The following is a 22,965-nucleotide window of genomic DNA, read 5'->3' on the forward strand; positions in this document are numbered from 1 at the left end:
TCTGATATTAGGCAGCATGCAAGTTATCACTACCATTTCCAGCCAAAATCCAGAATTCGCCTTCTCCTTCCTTCCACCAACAGTTCATGTCAGCTTGAATTACACATGCATAACACAAACTCAAAGCCTTACTCTGTGGTAAACTGGTCAGGTTTACTTTTCTGCTGTGAGCTGTTGTAACAAAAATGTTGGAATGCTAATTCAGGCCTTCAAGTCCCTATTAGTTAAGAGCCTCTGAGTAGTGGCTTGGCCTGTTAAGAGAGAAGGGGGAATAAAAGGCAAGCAAGCAACTTGGCTACTATAGCGTAGATCTGAACTATGCTGAAATGTTTGGTTTTGCCAGCTCTCTTATTATACATCTTGTTTGTGCAAGTCACAGCAAAAACAGACTCAGCTTGTGCTAATAGCATAATGTTTCATAGTGTGATGTTATTGCCTGATAACCATCAAGAGGAGGCACTAAGCAATGGCTATGAAAATGAAACAATGAGGAGCAGCCATGAGTGGACAAATTCTGAAATTCAGAAATAGCTGAAATACCATGTTGCTCTTCTGGGATTAAAAGCACCTCACATTTTCATGGCCTTCTCAAGGGATCCCTTTTCAATTATTTCCTGTTGCCATTACCAAATCCAAATTACACAAGCCTCTCTACAGGCTGAGTGTTTTCCTTTGAAATTTGATGAAGACTTTAGCAAAGACAACTTTAGGTCAGTTTGCACCCTTCTTTACTCTTTCTGGGCACAATGTTATTTTGCAATTTGCCGGCATTCTTAGATGGCACCATCATAAAGGTAACCTCCAGGCATACCAAAGCTCCTAAGAGACAAGCCAGCTCCTGGCAGTCCGTTGCGTTCATGTTAGTTATTTGGGATAGCGTATGTTCTGGCATTGTAGCGTTTCTTTGATCAAATAATTCTCCCAATGTTTTCTTGCATTGTGACTCTCTCCTTGAGAGCTCATCATTTCATACTGTAGTCCTTACCTATTGGGTTTCTTGAGGCCATAGGGATGTCTAGGGGAAGAGGAAGCTTCTTGAAACCTGGTTGACTACATAAAGATTTGTATTGAATCTGCACCAAGGAATTCTGGTTCATATATGAAAATCCCTTCTCCCAATTTTGTGTGATACTTAGAACACTGATACAGTTGTTAGAATAATCCTGTCTGACCTGCTTCAGGTATCAGAGGCTTTTCATCTGGTCTCTTAGAAGACTGCATTTCCTCTGAGAAGAGGAAAGTGACAGAAGTAACTGCTGAAGGAACTAATTTCCAAAGAGCTTATTTCAAATCTGGGATGATTCCTTTATTCCATTAAAATCCTTTCACTATCAAGAAGACAGCAATTGAAAAAAAAAAGGAACACATTTTTATATTTTCTGCTTTACATCTGAATTTGAAAGTGCAAGATTGGCTTCTTCAGCTTTAAAAATGGCTGCTACAATTAGTCCCTTTGCTAACAATTTCAAAAGAATGGCAGAAGATTGGCTTTGTTCCCAAGATGAAGATGAATCATGCTGTTAGAACAGTGTGAGGTGCCACCAAAGGCAGAAGGCTGCACCAGTGGTTGTTTTGTAGGGCTGGGGATTGCTTTTCTTCCTTGATGTGGTTCACACCCTCTTCAGTAGACATGAGTATCAATTTGGTACTTACTGCTCCCGAGTTTGTTATTAGAGCTCCTGTTCTGCAAGCTTCACTTTTCCAAATCTCTGCCTGCTGGCAGACGCCAGTTACAATCCAGTCAGACTGCCTCTAGAACACACCTTGAAAGCCTGCCCATACTGAGAGAGAGTATATGAGGAAGAGAATGAGAGAGTATGAGAGAGAAAAGCAGGGCGGGGTGGCAGCTCTTTATCCCTAGAAGAAAGCAAAACAATGCCAATGGCCTAGTTTCTGCTTCCCGTGTAAGTTCCTTGGCTTGCCAGGGACTTAAATGGTCTCAGCACAGGCATGTTGCTGACATGGTCAAAGACTGCTTAGCCTTCTGCAGTGAAATAGACCTTGCCCTAACAAACTATGTCCTGTTGCAGCACTTTTCCTGCTGTTCTGTAACCTGATGTTGAGGTTATCAGCATCATATTCATACTTCCGCCTTTCATACAGATATTTTCAAAGGGATTCCAAAAAGTATTTGACATTAATCTTCCCTTGGATACCCATGTCATCACCATAGGAGAAACCTTGACACAGGTAACCAGTGACTAATGCCACTCTATCTTAAGGATTTAAGCAGAATTCCATCTTGAACTCTTCTGCAGAGTCACCGGCACTGTCTAGACTTCCCTTGATGCCAGCTTCTGATATCCTTGCCTTAAAACTTTGACTCATTAGCATTCAACACTTCCTTGCCTGTTATTGTTTCCTGTTCCTTCTTTCTGAAATGGTAAGATGGAGGAATCAAAGCTAAATCTGGGCAACTTCTGATATTCCTTCTTTCCACAGAAAGACTGGAAATCAAGTAATAGAAAAAGATGAGAAAAAACCTAAGTAGTCATAACGATTTTTTCTAGATTTCTAGGAGGGTATATAGTCAATCTCGGGAAGACAGTTCTAAACAATTGCTGATATTAACTCATTGTCAGGGAAGGCAAAGGCCGCAGTTATTTAAAAGCATCTCTCTTTTGAAAGACAAAAAGGGTAACAGCTCTTGTAGCTGAGACCAAGAAATACAGGTTAGTCAAGAGGACCATGGGCTTTTAAGCAGGCATGTGGGAACAGTGTGTACAACACAGAAAACCTAATTGTTCCTTCTCTGCCAGGATTTTCCAGTAAGATAACTGCTATGTATGTTTTGTTATTTTCTCCAGATCAATTGTTTTAGTAGCAAAGGTAGTGTGGGGTTTCTGGAGTAGGTGATGATTATATACTTGCAGTTGATGCCCAAGGGATACAATGATGGCATAAACACAGAGTTTGGCACTAGTAGAGATCTGGATGGTATCAATGCTAATAAGGTACGACATTCTTTACAATAAACCTGGCACAGACACCAAAAACATCAGTTACCTTTGTTGTAAAGGCTGCACCACTATAAAACCCCAAAGGTACATTACGAAATGCATTTCACTAACCAAAGAAGCAACTATTTTTTATTGCAGATCACAATAGTATTTGCGAGCAAAACCCATCTAATTTGTCTAAGATAATGTATTTATATTGTCAGGGGTTTTGTTTGTTCTGGTTTTAATCTGGTAAAACAGGGCATTTCTATTTCATCTTATTGCTGAGAACGGCTATGTTTTTTTAGACTGCCTAACTTCAGGCAAAGTATCATCCCTTATTCTTTAACAAATTTCTATTACTGTGCAAATCTAGTGAGACTGATTCAGTCTGCTGTAAGAAGGACCAAATGCAACCAAAATATGTGGGAATTTTTCTTAATTTCACACAAACTGAATTTGTTCTCCTTCTACATGTATTTTTCTTTTCCTGCTTATTTGTAAATTAGAATGAAACAATATTGTGCTATCAGTGGAGTCCAGATAGTTTGAAGAGAACCTATTTATAGCTGTCTGCATTACTCACAAATTGCTAAACTTCAGCCTCAGGTACTTGTAATGTTTATCTGGCATTCCTAATTCTACATTTAAGGTTGAAATACAACTCTTATTAGGCACTCACTTAGATCAGAAAACATAAAAGCAAGTGACTTGATGGAGTCAGTATGTCACTTTCAATTATTTTAAGTGAACATTTTTTTCAGTTCCTGCTAAATTTAAGGCCATATAAAATGCTCTGACCCTTTTGAGTCAGGATCACGTAAGTCCAATTGTCTTGTTTTAATACCATTTCAAGTTACCTATTTAACTTTTAAAAGAAAAAACTAAATGGTATCAGTTATATGATGGACTGGATCTATAGTGGGGATTTGAATCACATTATCACATAACCTCTCAGCCACATTTCATAGCTGTAAACCTCCAAATCTTGGCATACCTGGGAATTTGTATTTTGGTCATTGCTATCTTTGCATATCTGGGTTCTGGTCTGTCATTGAAGGCCAACACATAATCTGTGATAGAAAAGCAAAAATTATTTAAGGCTTGCCAGCCACATATTCTATATCCAGATCCAGTAACTTGCTATAAATACATGGGCCAGGAAGAGGCTTTGTGACTTCAGTCCACAGCCAGAGCAGGTTGTTATAGGTAATTTTGTACAGAAAACTAATCAGCCTAATTTTGCAGTTCATTAGTCCACATGAAAATTCTGTCACTGTCAGAAGGTCTCCCTACTATCTCTCATACTTTAATATACATTAGAAAAACCTATAAATTTGTTCTTGCCTACCTCATTTATTCTTGTTGTAATGTTGGCCTTTACTTTCAGTTAACCCTCTTTATTTAAATCAATAGCGTTTTTTTTCCTACCAGTCAGTTCCTTGGCTTTTTCCCTTGTTTTATTTTGCTTTTTAAAGAGCTGTGATTGCTAATCAACGTTCATCAACTGTTTTCCTTCTGCTCTCATGATGTATTCAGTTCCTCACAGGAAGAATGGCTGTCTGTTCAGATTTCAGAGCTTAGGAAGGTTTTAAATATTCACAATGATTATTTAGCACTTCTGCTGTTTATCATATAGAGCCTCACTATGATATACTTGGTGAAACATCTGTATATGGAAAAGTGGGGTCATCACACAATGAACATTTAATCTAAATAGAAAATAAATAAGACAGCAGTATCTTTACTGTTCTTTACTCTAAAAAGTACTAAATATCTTGAGGTTTCTTTTATTGGTGGATTTCTCAAATGTCCTCAAATCTTTTAGCTTCTTGACTGATCCATCCCTCCCTTAGGTGTATCAAACAAGTTGCTCTAATACTGACAATTCAAAATGTCTTTTTTTCATCTTTTCTACTTCAGCACATAGTTTCCAGGAAAGTCAATCTCTCAATTGTAGCTAGCAGAATTAAAAACAGCCAGCCTATCATTTAAAAATGTGTCACAGTCAGCATCATTTCTGTAAAGCATTTAAGATTTACTGGCAGTATTGTATTAGAAATGCATTAAGATTTACATTAAACACTCTACCTATTCTGAGATTAGGCACTGTTTAGTTACAGCCATATGACAGATAGATACAAAAAAAGAGGAATTCCTTATTATCTACTTCCACACTAACAATACATTGTGAATTATCTCTTTTTAGGGAATCAAAAAACCTTTTACTGAAGTGATTAAAGCCAACATTGGAGATGCACATGCAATGGGACAGAGGCCAATCACCTTCCTTCGTCAGGTAAGAATATTATAAAGTATTGTTCTTGATTTTTTACTAATTACCAAGAATGCCTTAAAATCTGTCTTATGTGTGTACTAGTATAAATGATTCCCTAGATGCACTTAGACTTAAAATAGTTCTTTCGTAACGACTTACAAGTATTTATTTCTGAGATGAAGTCCTACACCTCGCTGCTGAGTGTCCTCTTTCAACACAGTACCTTTCCTTACTTTTCAGATTATTCCCTATCCATACTTTCTCCTGCCACTTCTCCTACGTTATCAGTCAGCACATTCATTATCAACAATGCACTTCAAAAAAGGACATGGTTGTCTTTAAAGGAAAAAGCAAATGCCTTCTTCATCTGACAGTATACTTTAAGATCTGCATGCAGTTGGGTGCAACTAGTTGTACTGCTGCTGATTTTGCACATTTTACCTCTGGGCAAGCTAATTGGTAGGTTAACTTTTAGGGAAGACTACAACAGAATCCACATTTGTATATTATTCCTAAAATACAAGCAAGTTTTAAAACGAGTATTATGCTATTTACTGATCATCCCTTACACACACATGTAAAATCCTCAGTCTATAATAATGTAAATTCAGAGAGTTCCAGGACAAACTGAAGCTGCATCAAACTGGGTGTACAGGTGATGAGATTATAAAAGTGAGCTACACAGCAAACTGTCAGCAAACTAGGAAGATCAGAGCTTCTTACAAATTATTCAGATCTAATGTTATTAAAGAAAATACTGATTAAATAGGAAATCCTTTTTCCCCATGACTGTGTGTGCACATGGATTAATTCTTCAGTCATTGTTCCACAAGATGACAACAGCCTTTCCATATTACACCATGTAAGCATAAAAATGAGAGTCTGAAACAAATTAAGCTGATCTCAGGCAAGACCACTAGATTCTTTGTGTCTTACATTTCTTCATAAACTTAATTCTGCTAGGTCATGTTTCTACTTCTACTATGTTCTATAGCACTACTTCTTTAATTAAATATTACCCACAAATTCAACTTAGTACTAAGTTATTTTGGGGAAGGATTATTAGAACATGCAACTGGGACTTCAAAATTTGATCATATTTCTCAGTTCTGCTCCACATTTGAACTCGTGATTTCTTGTCAATAAAGTGGGCTAGTGATACACAAAGAGTGGAGAGTAGAGCTGTGTAGAGATACCATATGAACAATTAGCTCTGTTTTACTGTGTTAGCTCACTTGAACTCCAATCTTCACTGTATGTAATACAAATAGTTAATAATTCTGTAAATCTTTTTATCAGCAGAACTTGGAAGCCGATGAGATTTCTTCACTTCTGTACACACTACCCTTAAAAAAACCCTGCAAACTCTTCACTAATAACCTTTGTTTTAAATCAGCTAGTGTTTGTGATCTTCATTGCCAAGGAAAGTTAATCAACTTAAATTGGCCACTTCTCAATGGTTATTTTACATTTTCTTGGCACTCTAGGTAGTGGCATTGTGTACATACCCAAACCTGTTGGACAGCCCAAGTTTTCCAGAAGATGCCAAAAAGCGAGCCAGACGGATCTTGCAGGGTTGTGGAGGAAACAGCTTAGGTAAGCACCTGTTTCAGTTGCTCCTGTTGGTATTAGAATCAACAAAGGTAGTTTCAATATTTGCAGCGCTGAAATTTCTTAATTGTGTTTTATGTGACTGTAAGTCCAATGGGAGATGGCCTAGGGGGATAGTTCATGGTGTGGCCTACTGATAAGCAGTGACTAATAGTGCAAGTTTTTGGTGAGACTTGTTACAGAAGAGGACAAGATGAGCATTATACAGTTATGGAGCCCTCACCACGGTAACATCTAGGCATAACCCTAAACAGAATGGTGAGCTTTTTTTGTATTAAAAGAGGAAGTGGCAGCGAGTACTAGTGAAGCTTTGTTACTGTTGTTACGACATCTGTTAATCCTGGGCTCTGACAGCTATGTCTCCTGCTAAGTCTAGGGGAGGCTGTTGACAATTTTATCATCTGTATATGTTTCTGTGCCAAGGAGTCTACTGTGCCTGTAATGATGTTATAGACAAACGATACATGTCCATCTCAGATGATCCAGTTCACAGTCCTGTATCTTAATTTTGAACCATCAGTCCAAGTATGTTTGTCAGGATATGAACTGTGGTATCAGAAACTCCAGTACAAAGGCAATAATGCTCTGCAAAGGGAAAGCTACACTGCTGAAAGATGGTAGCTTTTTATTTAGCCGAGATAGTTTTAACTGAAGATGTCAGAGCCCTCTTTATCCAAGGCAAAATAACCCTTGAAAGAACTAAAGAACTTTGTTCTTCAACCACTGTTCCTACAAGAGTATACATGTAATATACACATAAATAAGTACAAACTTTGCATATTCAGTAGAGAAGAAATGGAAGAGACAAATTCTTTATAATCTACCAATTGTACTGCCTAATTGCACCTGGGAAATGCCACTAGAGATTCTACTCTGCAGATAGTGTTACAGCTGCTGGGTACGGCAAAGAATCTGGCACACTTTACCTTCTTTCAGGTAGGCTAACAGTAACATTTCAGAGTACTTATTAGAGTAATTGGGATATTTCTTAATCTTTGTGGTTACAGTGCCTATTTGCACTGGCATATTTTGAGAGTAAATGCTGTGAAACTTAATAAAATAAACAAAACCTAAATAGTGGTTATGTTAGCAGTATTTCAGCCTTCGACTATTCCTAACACAGCCTAATACAGAATGTGTCTTATCTTCACCTTTTTTGCATTGGTTTTGTTTCCATCTGTAGAACATTAAAAATACATTTATCAAAACTGAGAAGTTCCTCTAGCTCCATGAATTCCTTCCCTGGCTTGCTTTGGAACAATTAACCGACATAGTACTAGTTGTCATGTAAGAGTTATTGGGGATATATTTGAATTTTGCCTCAATCTTTCTTTGTAGTGATTTTCAAATTCAGGGACATGGTAAGAGTTCTCAGAGTGCTGGATCCTGGCCCCATGCTGGCATGAAATGAAAGGAATTCAGCTCTGCATGATGTATCAGAAGTATGTTGACTCTGTACAAAATCCCCTTTTCAGCAGAAGATCACCTAATTCAAGTAATTGGCATTAGCTCAGTAGATGCTGAGGAATTAGGCCTGAAACAGTTGCAATATTCAAATAAGGTGATCATTCTGAATACACCTTTTTAATTTCAGTGGATCAACTGAAGTTCTGTAAGTAACTGGAGTCTAAATTATTTTTTTTTCCTGATACGGTATGTACCGAGAACAATGCCCCTCTAAATTCCTGAAAACTTATAACCACCTTACCGATCTGCTGTACTGGTTTATGGCTTCTCTCTACCCTCCCTGTCTCCAGTATCACATATCAGCCCCTTCTCTTGGCCTCAATTGCTCATCAGCCTCTGTACAGCACTCCATAAACGCGCAGTCTGAGGCAGGTGGATGTGCAGCTGAATGGAAGTTACTCCTATCACTTTTGTTGGTGCTCTGACAACTTACTGCTGTTCTCTTCATGGCTGAGAGGGAAAAAACTGGCTTTCTTGGGGAAAAAGCAAAGGTCAAAACCTAATACCTCCATGTAGCTTTAAGTGCTGTGTTGTGTTCTAATAAAACCTTATTTTCAAAAAATTTGTCAATCCAACACATAAGTGGCTTCACTACATACAGTCAAGCTATCTGAAGCATTTTACCCATGTCTATACTGGCCTATTTAAATATACTAATTGCAAAGTTAATATGAATGTACTGACCTCTGGATATGAACTAGAATAACCTCACTTCCAATGAACATTCGTTTGGCAAAACCTTACTCATAGTCTGGAGTCTTGCTACTCTCAGACTATGTAGGAAGGCTCAGATATGTCCTCAACTTCTGTTGTGTTAAAATAATCTCAAATTCTTTTGACATAATTTACTTTGCATGTGGGATAATTGTCATATCTTTCCAGGTAGTTGATAAGTCTACTCCTCTGCTATATAAAAAAATATCTAATATATGCACATGCAGCTTTTTGGGTTGTGTTTATTTATTTGCACCCCACCGTGCAAACAGACAGGTTCTAGTCAATGCTATCAATTGAGTGCAATTAAGTGTAGAAGACCTGAAAATTGAATTCAGGTCTTCTGTATATGCTCACTGAGTCATGGGACTCAGCCCTCAATGGAGCACAAGACAGAATGACAGCTTAGGTTTGTTCTCCCAACAGCAGCTTTCTAGCTGTGGTCAAAGACCCATGTGTAGACCCAATATAACTTTTAGTCCTTTAAAAGTAAACGTTTAGGACACCAGGAGACTTTGTGCCCTGAATTACCATTTTGTCCCATGCGTTTGTGCAGTACTTGCAAAGATTCTTTGTCTTTATAAATTATGCTTTCACAGAGGCATTAACAGGTAGACTACTAGCATATAAGTGGGTGATGAGAGTTGAGTCAGGCACAATTATTCCACTCCACCCAACAAGCAAAGAAGATTCTGCAGCTTCATGACAGTGTTCTAAATTAGATCTACACTTGTCACTTCATTGTCCATCAGTCTTAGGCTTCATAGTTTGAATCTATTCCTCACCTTGGCTTAGGCTTATTTTTACTCTTTATTCGTTGCACATGCTCAGCAATGATGGACACAGGCATCTAACATCTTACTTTATTTTTATTATTGTGTTCTGTAAATTGCACATGAGTTGTAGATTGGGGTGATCCTAGATGTTTCTGCTACAAGTAACTGAAAAGCCATTGTGGGAGGTGCTGTTGGGGGAAAGAGCAGCAGTTTAGGATTTTTTGGGGTTTCAGACTGTGAGAGAAAATGGTATTATATTATTTTCATATTTCAAATAGAAATCTTAATTTTGTCATGGATTTGAAGAAGGTATTTTCCTTTCTATTGCACATGTTACCTCTGTTCCTTGTTCCCATTATTTAAATAGGTATTGTTTAACATTCTGAAGTGGTTTTCAACATAAAGAAAGCAACTGGGAGATAGTCAAAATGGGATTGCTGTCCGAGTTTGCAAAGTAGCCTTTAAGTCCTACATTTTACCAATCCAGTACATTATTTTTATATTTTAGTGAAACTTATTATGTTTGTCTAATTGCAAATTAATTCTTTTGTTCAATGAACAAACCAACTTCCTTTCCTACTCATTGAAAAAACCCCAACAATCCTGGGATTCCAAAGGCCTCATATATACAAACTACTTCATAACAATACTAGCTCAGGAGTTTTGCTAGCAAACAGAAAATCTGTTTTTCATTGTACTCAATTCTCATCTCATTCTCTATTTTTCACAGGATCCTACAGTGCCAGTCAAGGCATAAATTGCATCCGTGAAGATGTTGCTTCATATATTGAAAGAAGAGATGGAGGGGTTCCTGCAGATCCAGATAACATATATCTTACCACTGGGGCAAGTGATGGTATTGCTGTAAGTGTTAAAATTAAACCTGTCTCTTCTTGGTATAAACTATAATTTATCAGTTACCTTTGGAAATACAAATCTCTGTTGAACATTTGGTCTCACAAACTCCCGTGAGTTTGATCTAACAGATACTGAAGTCACATTAAGTGGATATCCAGTACACCCAGTTACGTGGATGTAAGATGCCAGCTAAGAAACAGGCACATGGAGATAAAGTCTCTTAATACACATTGACTTGTACCTTTTGTAAAGGTAGTATAAATTACATAGGAGCCTAAATATAAATTTAGGAGATTCACACCATTCAGACTAAATAATGGTGTCCTCAGTGATTAAGATACATAAACACTGAAGATTAGAGGATATGACTCAATGGCAGAGAGAAGAGGGAATGACCTCGGAGGTGAGAAGTCTCAGCAGTTCTTCTTCCTAGTAAACTCTCTGCTAGTGCAGACTGATGCCAGTGAAAATCCCAAAGATCTATTTCAGTAGCCAGCTTGTTTGGGAAAAACTTCAGGTTTTCGCTTCAACCAAGGTTCAAAGATGGTCCTCAGTTAAGATAGGAATAACTGTCTCTGTTAGATTTTTCCTTTACACAGACAAATTTACTGATACTACAACAACCAGCAGTTCTTTGCTTTTATTGAGGCAGCCTTTTATAGCTTGTTTGTAAAAGTTTTTTTTTAAATGACATCTAGTGGCAGAGCTCAGCATGACAACGTTCTGACATGGACGGTTCTCCAGATGTCTTTAGTGAATTGGCTTTCCAGAGTTTATGATGCCAAGTGTTATACTGGCAGCTTGTCAGGAATGGCAGCGTAGCTTATCAAATCTGTACCATGCTTATGTGATTTCACCAGTGATGAAAAGTCAGCAGTACAATTAGCCTCGTTATTTGGCACTTCCAAGGATAAAACAACTATTGTTTCATAACTTGAGGGACAGAGGGTGTTGACCAAATTTGCATTTGGTCCTGATTATACATTTTGGTTGTTTGGTATTTTTAAACTAGTGGTGGGTACAAAATTTTGTTGGTTTTAAGTCATTAGCTTAGCAGCTGAGTTAGTATGTGATGAGAGGCACAGAAAGGCAGATTTTGTGCTAGAACCAATGAGAAACGTTAAGAATACCACTGTTATATCTGAAGAGATATTTTTGTTTTTACACTATCAATTACATGTTGATAAGGATGCCTGCTTGGATTGCACCTGTACTTCAGAGTTCTCCCTTGATTATAAAGGCAAGAAATCTCTCCACTTCCTGCACCAAATGCACTCTTTTATTTAATTCACATGTAAAAAGCCTGCACATAGATGCACACAGACACACAGCCATTGGGCACAGGTAAATCCTCTGGACTGACCTTGTAACAAGCATTACATTTCTGTCTGTATCTTCTGAGCATAAACTACATATGATACATTAGATTTCCATCCCAAGACATGCAGACTTTTGCTGTCTTGTGTTACTTGGAAATGAAACCATAACGGGAGTCTCTAACTTTGTTCCCACCTGGCCACAATTGCTCCTCATCTAAAACAGGTGTCTCTTTTCCAAAGGAGAACCTCTGCAGGCCCCGGTTATAATTTCTGGTTTTATTTATTGGCCTCTTGTGTTTAGTGAGATAAAATGAGTGGAAGGCAACAAGCAACAACTAGCTGAGGCTTCTTTGCTTACAACTCGGCACAGTGGAAAAATCATGATCTTGACATTCCTGTTTCCAACTTTCCCTCTAGCCTTGTGCTCAGAATGTTTTTCCTAAATTTTGCAGTTGATCAGACATGATCTTTAGAAGCCGTGACATGCAGAGGAATTCCATTAAGCTGAGTTAGACCATCCTCACTCAGCCAGTAACTTAACTTGGAATAAATAAATGCCCTTTGATATGACAAAACGACTGTATGCTTCTAGAATAGAAATCTGCTTTAATTCTAGATTTTTTAAGAAGGAAAATCAGTAACTTATTCTAGAGTATACTATTAATTCTGCTGTGTGACTTTTTTTTTTTTTTTTTTTTTTTTTTTTTTTTTTTTTTTTTTTTTAATTTCTATTTTTTTTCCTAAGCATATTTTTTTTTTTTTTTTTTTTTTTTTTTTTTTTTTTTTGGCAATTCCTACTTTTTCCCCAGACAATTTTAAAGATCCTGGTCTCAGGAGGTGGAAAATCCCGAACAGGAGTGATGATCCCTATACCACAATATCCCTTATATTCAGCAGCCATATCTGAACTAGATGCTATTCAGGTGAACTACTATTTGGATGAAGAAAATTGCTGGGCTCTAGATGTGAACGAACTTCGCCGTTCCTTGAATGAAGCTAAGGCATATTGCAATCCAAAAGTCCTCTGCATCATCAACCCCGGAAATCCCACAGGTCTATAGCAATTTTGTTTAATGGATGGGTTTTAAGACCAATTTTTTTCCCTCTTTCAATCACTTGACATTGTAGACAAATCCAAAATACATATCAAATATGTAAAGCTGAATTCTAGAGATCAGTGCTGTAAGTAGGACGGTATGTCATAGTTTTAGAAACTTATTTTCAGTATCATGGAACTCCAGGGATTTGGGAAGAGAGGAGGGATCAGGTCACTTCACTGGATCCCATTTGAAGCCACTGTCTCCACTGAACTTTTGCACACTTGTGGAATGACTTTCAGTCACTTTTGGTCTTTATCAAAGATCTTGTCTCTGATACGGCCTGTAGCCTCTTGCCTCTGAGAGGCAATGACTGCAGATGCACTCTCAACTCAGTGGCACCCACTGCCTCCCTCAGAAGAATTTGGTTTTTTGTGTAGTTGAGGTTGATCAGTGAGAAACTAGCTCCCACTTAACCATCACACGTGAGTATTTCAAATGATCAGTTATGCACAGAGTACTCTTAACAAGTTACTGTATCTCACACTTTCTTTGCTTGAGATGGACAAGCTACCTTGAACCATAATTCCTCCAAAAATGTTCCCTAATTTCACACTAAGTAAATTGAATTCTAAAATTCCATAGCACTTTTCTGAGAAAGAGGGATATCTTTTTGGAAAGCTAGTAGTCTTACTAGGTCTGGGCGAAAAGATCTGTATATATATGCTCCACTAACTTTCTTCCTTTAAAAATCGAACTATAGGGCAGGTGCAAAACAGAAAGTGCATTGAAGATGTGATACACTTTGCTTGGGAAGAGAAACTTTTTCTCCTGGCTGATGAGGTAATGGAATATTCTGTTCTCTCAAAAGCACGGCTAAGAGTACGCATATGAGATTTAATTTTGTTCCATGTGTGGTATTGGTATTTTTTAGGTACTGGGAACAGATTCTCTGTTACCACATTAAGACATGAACAAACATGCAAGATTCTTAATATCAGAGGATTCATATGAGAGGTGGCTTGATCTGGATTTGAACTAGAAAGAAAGTGTAGGGGACACAAGGATGAACTTTGCTGGAACTGACCTAAAAACCTATGTGATACTCAGACCGCTTCAAATGAATGAAACAGAAGGAAAATAATTTAATCATACAAGTAAAGGTTAAATTACACAAAGCAGCTCACTGTTCTTCTAAAGGCTAAACTATTATGTATGGCCACATGAGATAACAATGTATCTTTACAATAACTATTACTTAACAAAGAACCTTGTGTCTTCTAACAGCTTTGAGTGTTACCACTGTTTCTTCAGTTCAGATCTGGGTCTCTAAAAGATAAATCTTTTATCCTTAATTGAGAAAACAGAGCACATTAATGTCTTCTGACTGTTTAGGTTTACCAGGACAATGTGTACTCTGAAGGATGCCAGTTTCATTCTTTCAAAAAGATCCTGTATGAGATGGGACCCGAATACTCTAACAATGTTGAGCTGGCCTCTTTTCACTCCACCTCTAAGGGATACATGGGCGAGTAAGTCTGCTTTAGTTTTATTTTATTTCATCTTCCACAGTAATTTGGATGGACAGCCATTTCATGTTAGTGACCTGAAGGTAATCCACTGTCTTCTATTAATTTTAACTAAAAACTATTAAGAAAACAAAAACAAGCATTTAAAGCACAGAGTAATGGATTAGTTCAGTGGTTTTCAAAAGTACTGAATAGTTAAGTGTATTTATTTCAGACATCTAATGCCTCAGTTTCACAAAGGTGAAATCCTACGGTCCTAAGCCAGACCTGTGATAAAGGAAAATACAGTCTCCAACATTTAAGGGAACAGCTGAAGAATCACTAGGACATTTGATATTACAAACGTTTAGATTTGGCTGTTTTGGGGAGGAAGAGATGGAAGAAAAAGAATTTTCTGATTAAATAAATGCTGCTACACCCATACACTCTTGTTCTGAAGAGCAAACAATCCAAATTAATTGTTAACTTGCCTAATAGGGAAGCTGCATGTACACGATTTTCTCTGTATGGGGTACTAAGCCTTTATGACATACCATTTAGTTCCATCTCAAAACATGATCAGCTGTTTCAACAACCTGTGTTACATATTGTAACATCCTCATTAGTTGTCTTTCCACTGCTGCAGTTATTTTCATTGCTTTTCCGGTATTTATACACTTGAGGTATTTCTACACTATCTTTTCTGTTCACTTTAATCACAGATGTGGCTACAGAGGAGGTTACATGGAGGTCATTAACTTGCACCCAGAAATTAAAGGACAGCTTGTTAAGCTGCTTTCTGTTCGCCTCTGTCCTCCAGTCTCAGGACAAGCAGCAATGGATATTGTAGTGAATCCTCCGATACCTGGAGAAGAATCTTATTCACAGTTCATAAAGGTCAGCCATAACATGCTTGTTCTTTTGTGCATTTCCTAAACCTATCCTAAGTATTGTGAACTCAAAATATGCACAGAGACCAGACTTCTTTCCTTTCTTCTTGGACAATCCTGTAATAACACCAATTTACAGAACCATGCAGGGTATTTTAAATTAACTCAATATGACTGCCTTTAAAAATATTTTTTATTCCTTTTATGGTTCCTTTGTTTAGGAGCCAAAAAAAAGCTAAGAAGGTGTTATCAAATCAGCTTTCTTGCTGATAAATTCCACTTTTCTCCTGTGTTTATCATGACAAAAGAATTACTACTTAAGATTTGCTTTTACTAAAATCCAAACTGGAAGGTAAGTTCAAATAGAGTTGTAAAATCAGCCTTGTTCTCAGGTATCCAGTGCCTCTATATACTGAACAACATGGTATTCTGTATTAAAAGTATACATATAGTTTCTCACTTGTGAAAATGAAACTGAATCTGGCTTAAAGCAATTATAGTCTTGAGTCAGAACAAAGGTTCAGCTAACAGTCTCTAAAAATAGCCAAGAGCAGATGCTCAGAAGGAAGAATGTAAGAAGAGGGCATGCAGATAGAAACTCCTGCAGGTTATTGTCCATCTACAACACTCTGTAGTTGTATCCTGTTAATGCCTTTTTGCACTGCTGTCTTGAAGAGTACAACTGGAAGTAGGAACATCATTTGCTCTAATAGCTCAGCAAAACCCCAAAGTGCTTCTTGAAGCATCATAGTTTTCTCAAGCGTTTTTATTGCCACTTCAAATATGTCAAACTGAACACCTTCCTTTTAAACAGGAGAAGGAGTCTGTTTTGAACAATCTTGCCAAAAAAGCCAAACTAACAGAAGACATGTTTAACAAGGTACCAGGAATTCACTGCAATCCACTTCAAGGAGCTATGTATGCTTTCCCACGGATCTTTATTCCTTCCAAAGCCATTGAGGAAGCAAAGGTCGGTCAGTCATTTTTACCCCAATCCATCTTAACCTTCACACACCTGTGCCTGCCACTTCTAATGATTCATTTTTATTCCAGAGAGACAGTAAGCTCATGTAGTTACAAAAGCAGTACCTATTGACTATGGATGATCTTAAATATAACATGACCTTTATTTTAAGAGAGGAAAACAAAACAGAACATTTCATCACAGTGGTAGGGCTTCCAGGTTGAGAATGGTACCCAAGGACGTTCATGTTAAATAGGTTAAGTCATAGGGTGGGCAAGTAGCTGGACCTGTGCAAATTCCAAATTGCTGCCCATGCCTGGGTTAGGCAGGCCAGCACGTGCAGCGGGGATCGTGAATGGCAGCGTACTACTGAACCTGCAAAAGAAGCCCCATTCAGCAAGTGTGGGGAAGAGGGAGGGTGGTTTCCTTGCAAATTTTACTTCTATACAATACCTTTTTGTATTTGGGTCAGTAAACTATATTACTAAATGACAAGTCTTTTTGTTCCTAACTAGAGCTCTATTACCTGATGTGTAATATTCGTTTTTTAAAGGGAATTTTATCAGCACAGCTGAGGAGAAAAATAGGGCTGTTTCTCAGCTGATGATTTGATTAGGCATATAACCTGCATGTATTTAAGAACTTCCACAGTTATTAATCAGGGGACTTTCTAGTCAGCAGATAATTCATGGGGAAAAAATAGTAACTGCCAACGGAACTGGAACACACAGCTCTCAAATTAATTTCATCTTGTCAAATGTCAGTGGCTTAGATTTTTGTAAGTACAACTGTAAGACTTTTGACAAAAAGTTACAAGCAAGTCAAGGAGAAAAACAAAAATACCCAAAACCTTTCTTTTGAAGCAAGTGTTTTGTGTAGGTTCTTCAGCCTTGTTCCTCCATGAAGTACTGTGATTTAATTCACAGTGTGAACTGTCACATTAGCACTTGTTCTTTATCTTCTTTAGTAAATAGAGTAGGAAACTAATAACGTAAGATAAAATTTCAGGAAGAAAAGCAATCATGAACTTTTATATGTTTGGAATATTTTTACTTCAGTAATTCCAAAGCATCCATTCCCCTAGGCTCATAAAATGGCACCTGATATGTTCTATTGCATGAAACTTCTGGAAGAGACCGGAATATGTGTTGTACCTGGAAGTGGATTTGGCCAAAGAGAAGGAAGCTACCATTTCAGGTACAGTGTCATTTGTTTAAAATCACATTAACTGTAATAAGCTAAGTACCATCCTAGTACTTTATTTTCTGATTAAATATAAACCTTTTTGTTTCAGTTTATGTTGTCTTATTTTCTACTGGACATTTTCTGTGGACTGACAGCTAGGTCAAAGACCCAGTCTGCCAGATGAGCTATTCCAGTTTTTACGGTGTTTTCACAGCTTACTGACATAATTTTATTCTATTTTTATACACTGACATTTGAAATGCCTTCTCCACAAATACAAACCATAATAATAGCTTGTACTCTAATCTTAAAGTTGGCTAAGGCATTACAAAAATTGCCCTGCTTTCTTCTGAGGGGAGGGCGGATTAAACAGTGTTTCCATATGGAGAATCTGCATGAAAGATGCAGTATCTTCCCTAGAAATCCCTTAAACATGCTGAGTAACTCTTCACTGTACCAAAACAAGATGTTGGACTAAATCTTCTAATACCAAAACTGTGACCATAAACTCTATTGCTTTTACTTCCAATAAACAGCACTTTAGTCCAGCTGAGCCACTGATAGCTAGAATTCATCATGCAATTTAGAACAGAGGGTGCCTTTAGCCATGATAGTTCTGCAACACAGATAGCTGGGTTAGATATCTGGGTGTGCACAGCTCCAGGAAAAAGCTAGTGTGAGTCCATTCCTGTACCAGTGTGGAAAAAAAACATTTTGTTCCGCATGTCTTGCATACATACTCAGTGTGATTTTCAGATTATGCAGAAGAAGGAAAAAAGGGACTAAAAACTGCAGTGTGGGATGTTGCATTGTTTTAATGCTTCTGAATTAAGTTTTCAATTCAAAACGAAGTGTACATTCAGTCGTAAGTGCCCACCCCTAAAGCTCAAAAAACTGGGTATAATTTGGCATATTTTACAAAACAAATTGCTCTATAATATAGTTCAATTAAAGCATAAATGCTGAAAATAAGAGAATCACATTAAAACATTATTAGCTGTGCCCTGAGATTAATGAAGATCTGTGCAAAGATCACAGTTTAGTTTGTTTCGAAGATAATGTGGGTTGTTTTTTTTCTTCCTTTAAATATTATTTTTCAGAATGACCATTCTTCCTCCAGTAGAGAAGCTGAAGATCCTACTGGAGAAAGTGAAAGACTTCCATATAAAGTTTCTTGAAAAATATGCATGAAACTACCGTGGCTTTTTCCCTTCATCCCCTCCCCTTGAAGGCGAATGCAGAAAATGAACAAAGATGTGCTGAGAATGTGCTGTTGATCTAATTTAACTAAATTCAAAAGAGATAGAACCAATCTCAGATACTGCTCAACTTATTGGACTATTAAATTTAATGTCTGGTATGGAAGACATTGTTACACCAACCTTTTTTTTTTTTAAGGGGAAAGGGAGAATGTGAAGAAAGAGGTGAGACGAAAGAGTCAGTAAATGATTTTGTGCCTTGATTGGAAGTTACATTTGTGAACTTTTGACTCAATAGGTTGGGGAAGGGAGTTGCTCATTAAAATTGTTACTGTTGTGTGGTTGTTTTTTTTACAAAAGAGAAATTACAAGAGTAATTGTTTAGCTAGGAACAGGTTTCCCATCTTAAAATTCTACTAAACAAAAATTCAAAAGCTTACATTATAGATATTGTTTAATTTTTTTTGTTGTTGTTAAATATGAAGCATTCTCCAAATCTGATTAAGCATGTAGGTACAGTGTGCTTATTTAAAAAAAAAAAAAATCTTTGGCAGATGTGTGGAGATCCCTTTGAACTCCTGTTAAAAAGAAATCCTGCCATCACAGTGTAATCTGACTGGAATATACAGTTTTGATCAGAGGAGTATGCAGAACATGGTGTCTGCTTGAACCCTATTTTTATGAAACGGAAACGTAATGAGGAATATTAGCTTCTTATTCATATGCTTTTCAACACCTTATCCCAGCATAAGAGCACTGAACACTTCCTCTTAAAACAACTCCAGGAGTCTCCTCTTAACACACATCTTTTATACATGGAACATAGTAAGTTACTGTTTCAAAGCAGATGTGAGTACTGTCAATCCTTTCAAGTAGTGTAGAATACAACGCTATTTCAGAATCGCTTTATCTGTGGAGAACATTTGTTTGGAACCACATGACTGACAGACCCGTTAGCTGGTCAAAATCCAGCTTGAACTGGCAAGGACTAACAAGTGTTACCAGGAGAAATGCTAGGGGTGGTTTCCAATGAAGGAAAAAGGTATTTAAAGGAAAATGTCTTGCACCAAATAATGATAGTACAGCTCACTCTTAAATCTTCTACAGTCATACTGCTGTCTGAATGATCCTGAATGCTTATTAAAACCCACCTAAACCAGGCCACTATCTAGGAGTACAGCTGTACTACTCTACTAATCTGTGCCAGTTTCCCTGCACAACAAAAGGAGGCTTCTGTTTCTCTAGAGCTGGAAGCTGGACACCTTCTGCTAGCACTGATAAAGGACTGAAGGAACATAGCTTTCAGTATTCATCCATGAAACCATTAGCATTTGCCAGGCTTAGGCTTGGCATTTACAAAATTTATTCATTAAGAATATCTCATTTAATCTAGTCATTAATTTTAAGTTGTTACTTAGAATAAACTCATTTTAACGTCTACTAGTACTTCATTAGGCTGCCTTTGTAGCTGTTTCAACATCCTATGCTGATCCAGGTTACTAAAGCCAAAGGCTGGAGAATCACCATATGGTTAAAGCATGTGCCAATCTATTATGTGTGGAAGACAAGACACGTTGCCAATATTGTCCTTGCAACAGCAGCTACTAGTCTATGACATAGCATTAGCAGTTGGTGTACATCTCACAGTTCCTTACTGAAGTCTGTGAAGAAGAATTCAGTACTTCTCAATCACCTGCCAGTGGTCACAGGTTCATATATGAGAATGGCACGCTGCTACACAAAGTTACTATGGAGGCTGGAGAAAAAAAGTATACTTTTATCCTTGGAGAAGTGTACCTCTTGGACGACGGCAGACTGGGAACACTTACATTGCTACTATCCATTGATAAATACAACCTTTTATCTGTTAGCACTCTTCACTTGGCATCCTTAATATGCACCAATAAAACAACTACAGAAAGCAAAACCATAGTAAGAGGTCAGAATATTGATGTAAAAATAAGACAAACAGCACTCTCCTATTCTAGGAATGCGTCCAAATCAGATCTGGCTTTGGACTCGTAATGCAGTGTAGATTGAAGCTAAGATCTAACAATGGGAGTTAGAATATTTTTTTACATTTTTGTAACTACAGCTTTTTCATGGGGTAGCATTTGTAACCTAATATGTCAATAGATTTTATATTTGCCTTGCATTTGCACCTGATACTTCTGGAAAAAATGTAAAGGTTTACAAGTTTCTAATGAGAATTTACAGGTGTGAAAGGCTTTTTGTTTTAAGTCAGAACAGCAATTCTTACACTTTTAAATGAAAATATAATGGCATAAACTTGAGTTTTTTCTAAACATTCTATTATAGTGCCTTTTATGTTTCTGACATTGTAAGGGATAACAATTTGTTCTTGAGGCATCTCATATGGAAGGGTGGTGTTTTCTATTGTCCAACCACAATATTTGTATGTACTGTGATAAGGTTAATGTGCATTTTTGTGGAACAATCCTGTAAAGCTAAGAAAAGAGGCTTATTTTCAATGTCTTTGAAATATTTAATTAATAACAGACAATCCTTACTTTCAAATGCATGCTTCTAGGTTTGATTTTCCTACAGGTGCTCCTTATAATGGTACTTCAGATGTATGAGACTTCCAAATAATAAAGCACATGTTAAAAAAAAAAAGGTAATAGTTCTCCATTTCCTATGTCACTAGCAACACTTGCTGGATAGCACTATGCGGCATTTAACTTCATGTTCAAACTAGTGATTTGCTTTAATCCGTGTTCCAGATCATTCATTTCTGCATCACTCTAATTCATGGACTTTAAATTTGTCAAACTTGTTACCACAAAACTATTCCCCACCAACACAGAATTGTACATAGAGCTGGTCTTAGGCATGTTTTATGCTCATAATTAATCATGTCTTTTTATGTAAGGAGTTGTAACCAGGAGTTAAGCAAGACAGACTTTTTTCTTCATAGAGAGGATCAATGAGTCAGTTCAGGCTGATCAGCTGTGGCCTGAAAGCTTTGATGAGGGGTTTGTTTGGTATTGTCAGTTGTTCCCTTTTTAAAAAACTTCTTACATGGCTTGTTTGAGAGCAACACAATCGTACCTTTTTGCAGTGACAGCTCAGAATGACTTTAGTGGTATTTGGTAATTCAAAAGAAAATAAAGTTTAGGGAAAGGGAAGCTAGTCGTGCTTCCCTAAACATATATGCATATGCCAGCACCATTAGAAAAAAAGCAAAAGCAGGCTATTCTTTTCTTTGTATCAGGTATTTGAGTGTTTTCTGGAGCAGAAACATTTACTGTTTTTTTTGAGGGAGTAGGTTGGTTGTTTTACAAACAAGAACATGGTCTGATATGGTTATATTATGAATTGTCAGTCAGATTTTTTACAGCTTTTTTTGAGTGAGGTAGCCTGTTCCATCTGGATCAGTAGATAAGGATACTGTGCCAGATGCATACAATACAGAAAAACCTATTAACTTCAGAGAGCTTGCAACATCGACTACGTGGACAGTGTGAAAACCCCTAGTGTTCCAAAACATTATCTAAATTCCTTTTTATACAGGTCCTTGGTCGATAAAGGATACAGGTTTGATCATTTGTACAAAACCTAAGATACTCATACCTCTGGTGTGATTTTTTTTATTTGGATGCGTGTAAGATAGTAAGTTTCTGCAAGGAATTCTACTTTTAAGGATAGGGCTTTGAATGTTTTTATACATTAAATAGTACATGTAGTCATGCCCTTACAATGTTACACATTACTACATGTTTATTAAGTACTTTCTTCACCTGATTTCACACAACCTGTAACCATTTGCATCAGGCAAACAGGTTATTCACATTGCTAGCTTTGAAGCACTGCATATTCTGCACACGCAACAGCAGTAAAATAGCTAAAACCAAACCTCAGCTCAGAGATAGGGTCTTTGCTATACAGCAGAAAGGTTTCCCAGTACCTGCCCAAACCCTGGCAGCAGAACCGCTGCCCGGTCCAGGCCCCGGGCCTGCGTTCGACACCCTCCGGCGCCGGTTATTACTCACCCGCGGCATGAAGGCGGTCATCTGCCCTACCGCAGCTCCTCACGTGCCGAGGTCAGCAGCGGCCGCTTCAAAGCAATTTGCAAAAAAGCACAATTAATGTTGTGCCACCAGGACACAGCGCCTGTGCGCGTGGACATACGTAAACCCGCCCAGCTCCTGTCAGGACGCGCGGGCGCCAGCGCTGCGCCCGTCCCGCCGTGCCCCGGG

At 37.6% G+C, this 22,965-nt stretch overlaps 1 protein-coding gene across 1 annotated transcript; it reads left to right on the forward strand.

The window, feature by feature from the left end:
- Positions 1–5,154: 5,154 nt before the first annotated feature.
- On the forward strand, positions 5,155–18,953 carry GPT2 (glutamic pyruvate transaminase (alanine aminotransferase) 2). Its single transcript, XM_010287568.1, has 10 exons — positions 5,155–5,238; positions 6,705–6,813; positions 10,516–10,649; positions 12,772–13,015; positions 13,763–13,842; positions 14,395–14,531; positions 15,230–15,404; positions 16,212–16,367; positions 17,446–17,558; positions 18,647–18,953. The coding sequence occupies exons 1-10, from the start codon at positions 5,206–5,208 to the stop codon at positions 18,735–18,737; spliced, it is 1,272 nt and encodes a 423-aa protein (XP_010285870.1). The 5' UTR covers positions 5,155–5,205; the 3' UTR covers positions 18,738–18,953.
- Positions 18,954–22,965: the final 4,012 nt, after the last annotated feature.

The sequence above is a fragment of the Phaethon lepturus genome, unplaced genomic scaffold (assembly GCF_000687285.1).
Source record: "Phaethon lepturus isolate BGI_N335 unplaced genomic scaffold, ASM68728v1 scaffold51580, whole genome shotgun sequence".
Lineage (NCBI taxonomy): Eukaryota > Metazoa > Chordata > Aves > Phaethontiformes > Phaethontidae > Phaethon > Phaethon lepturus.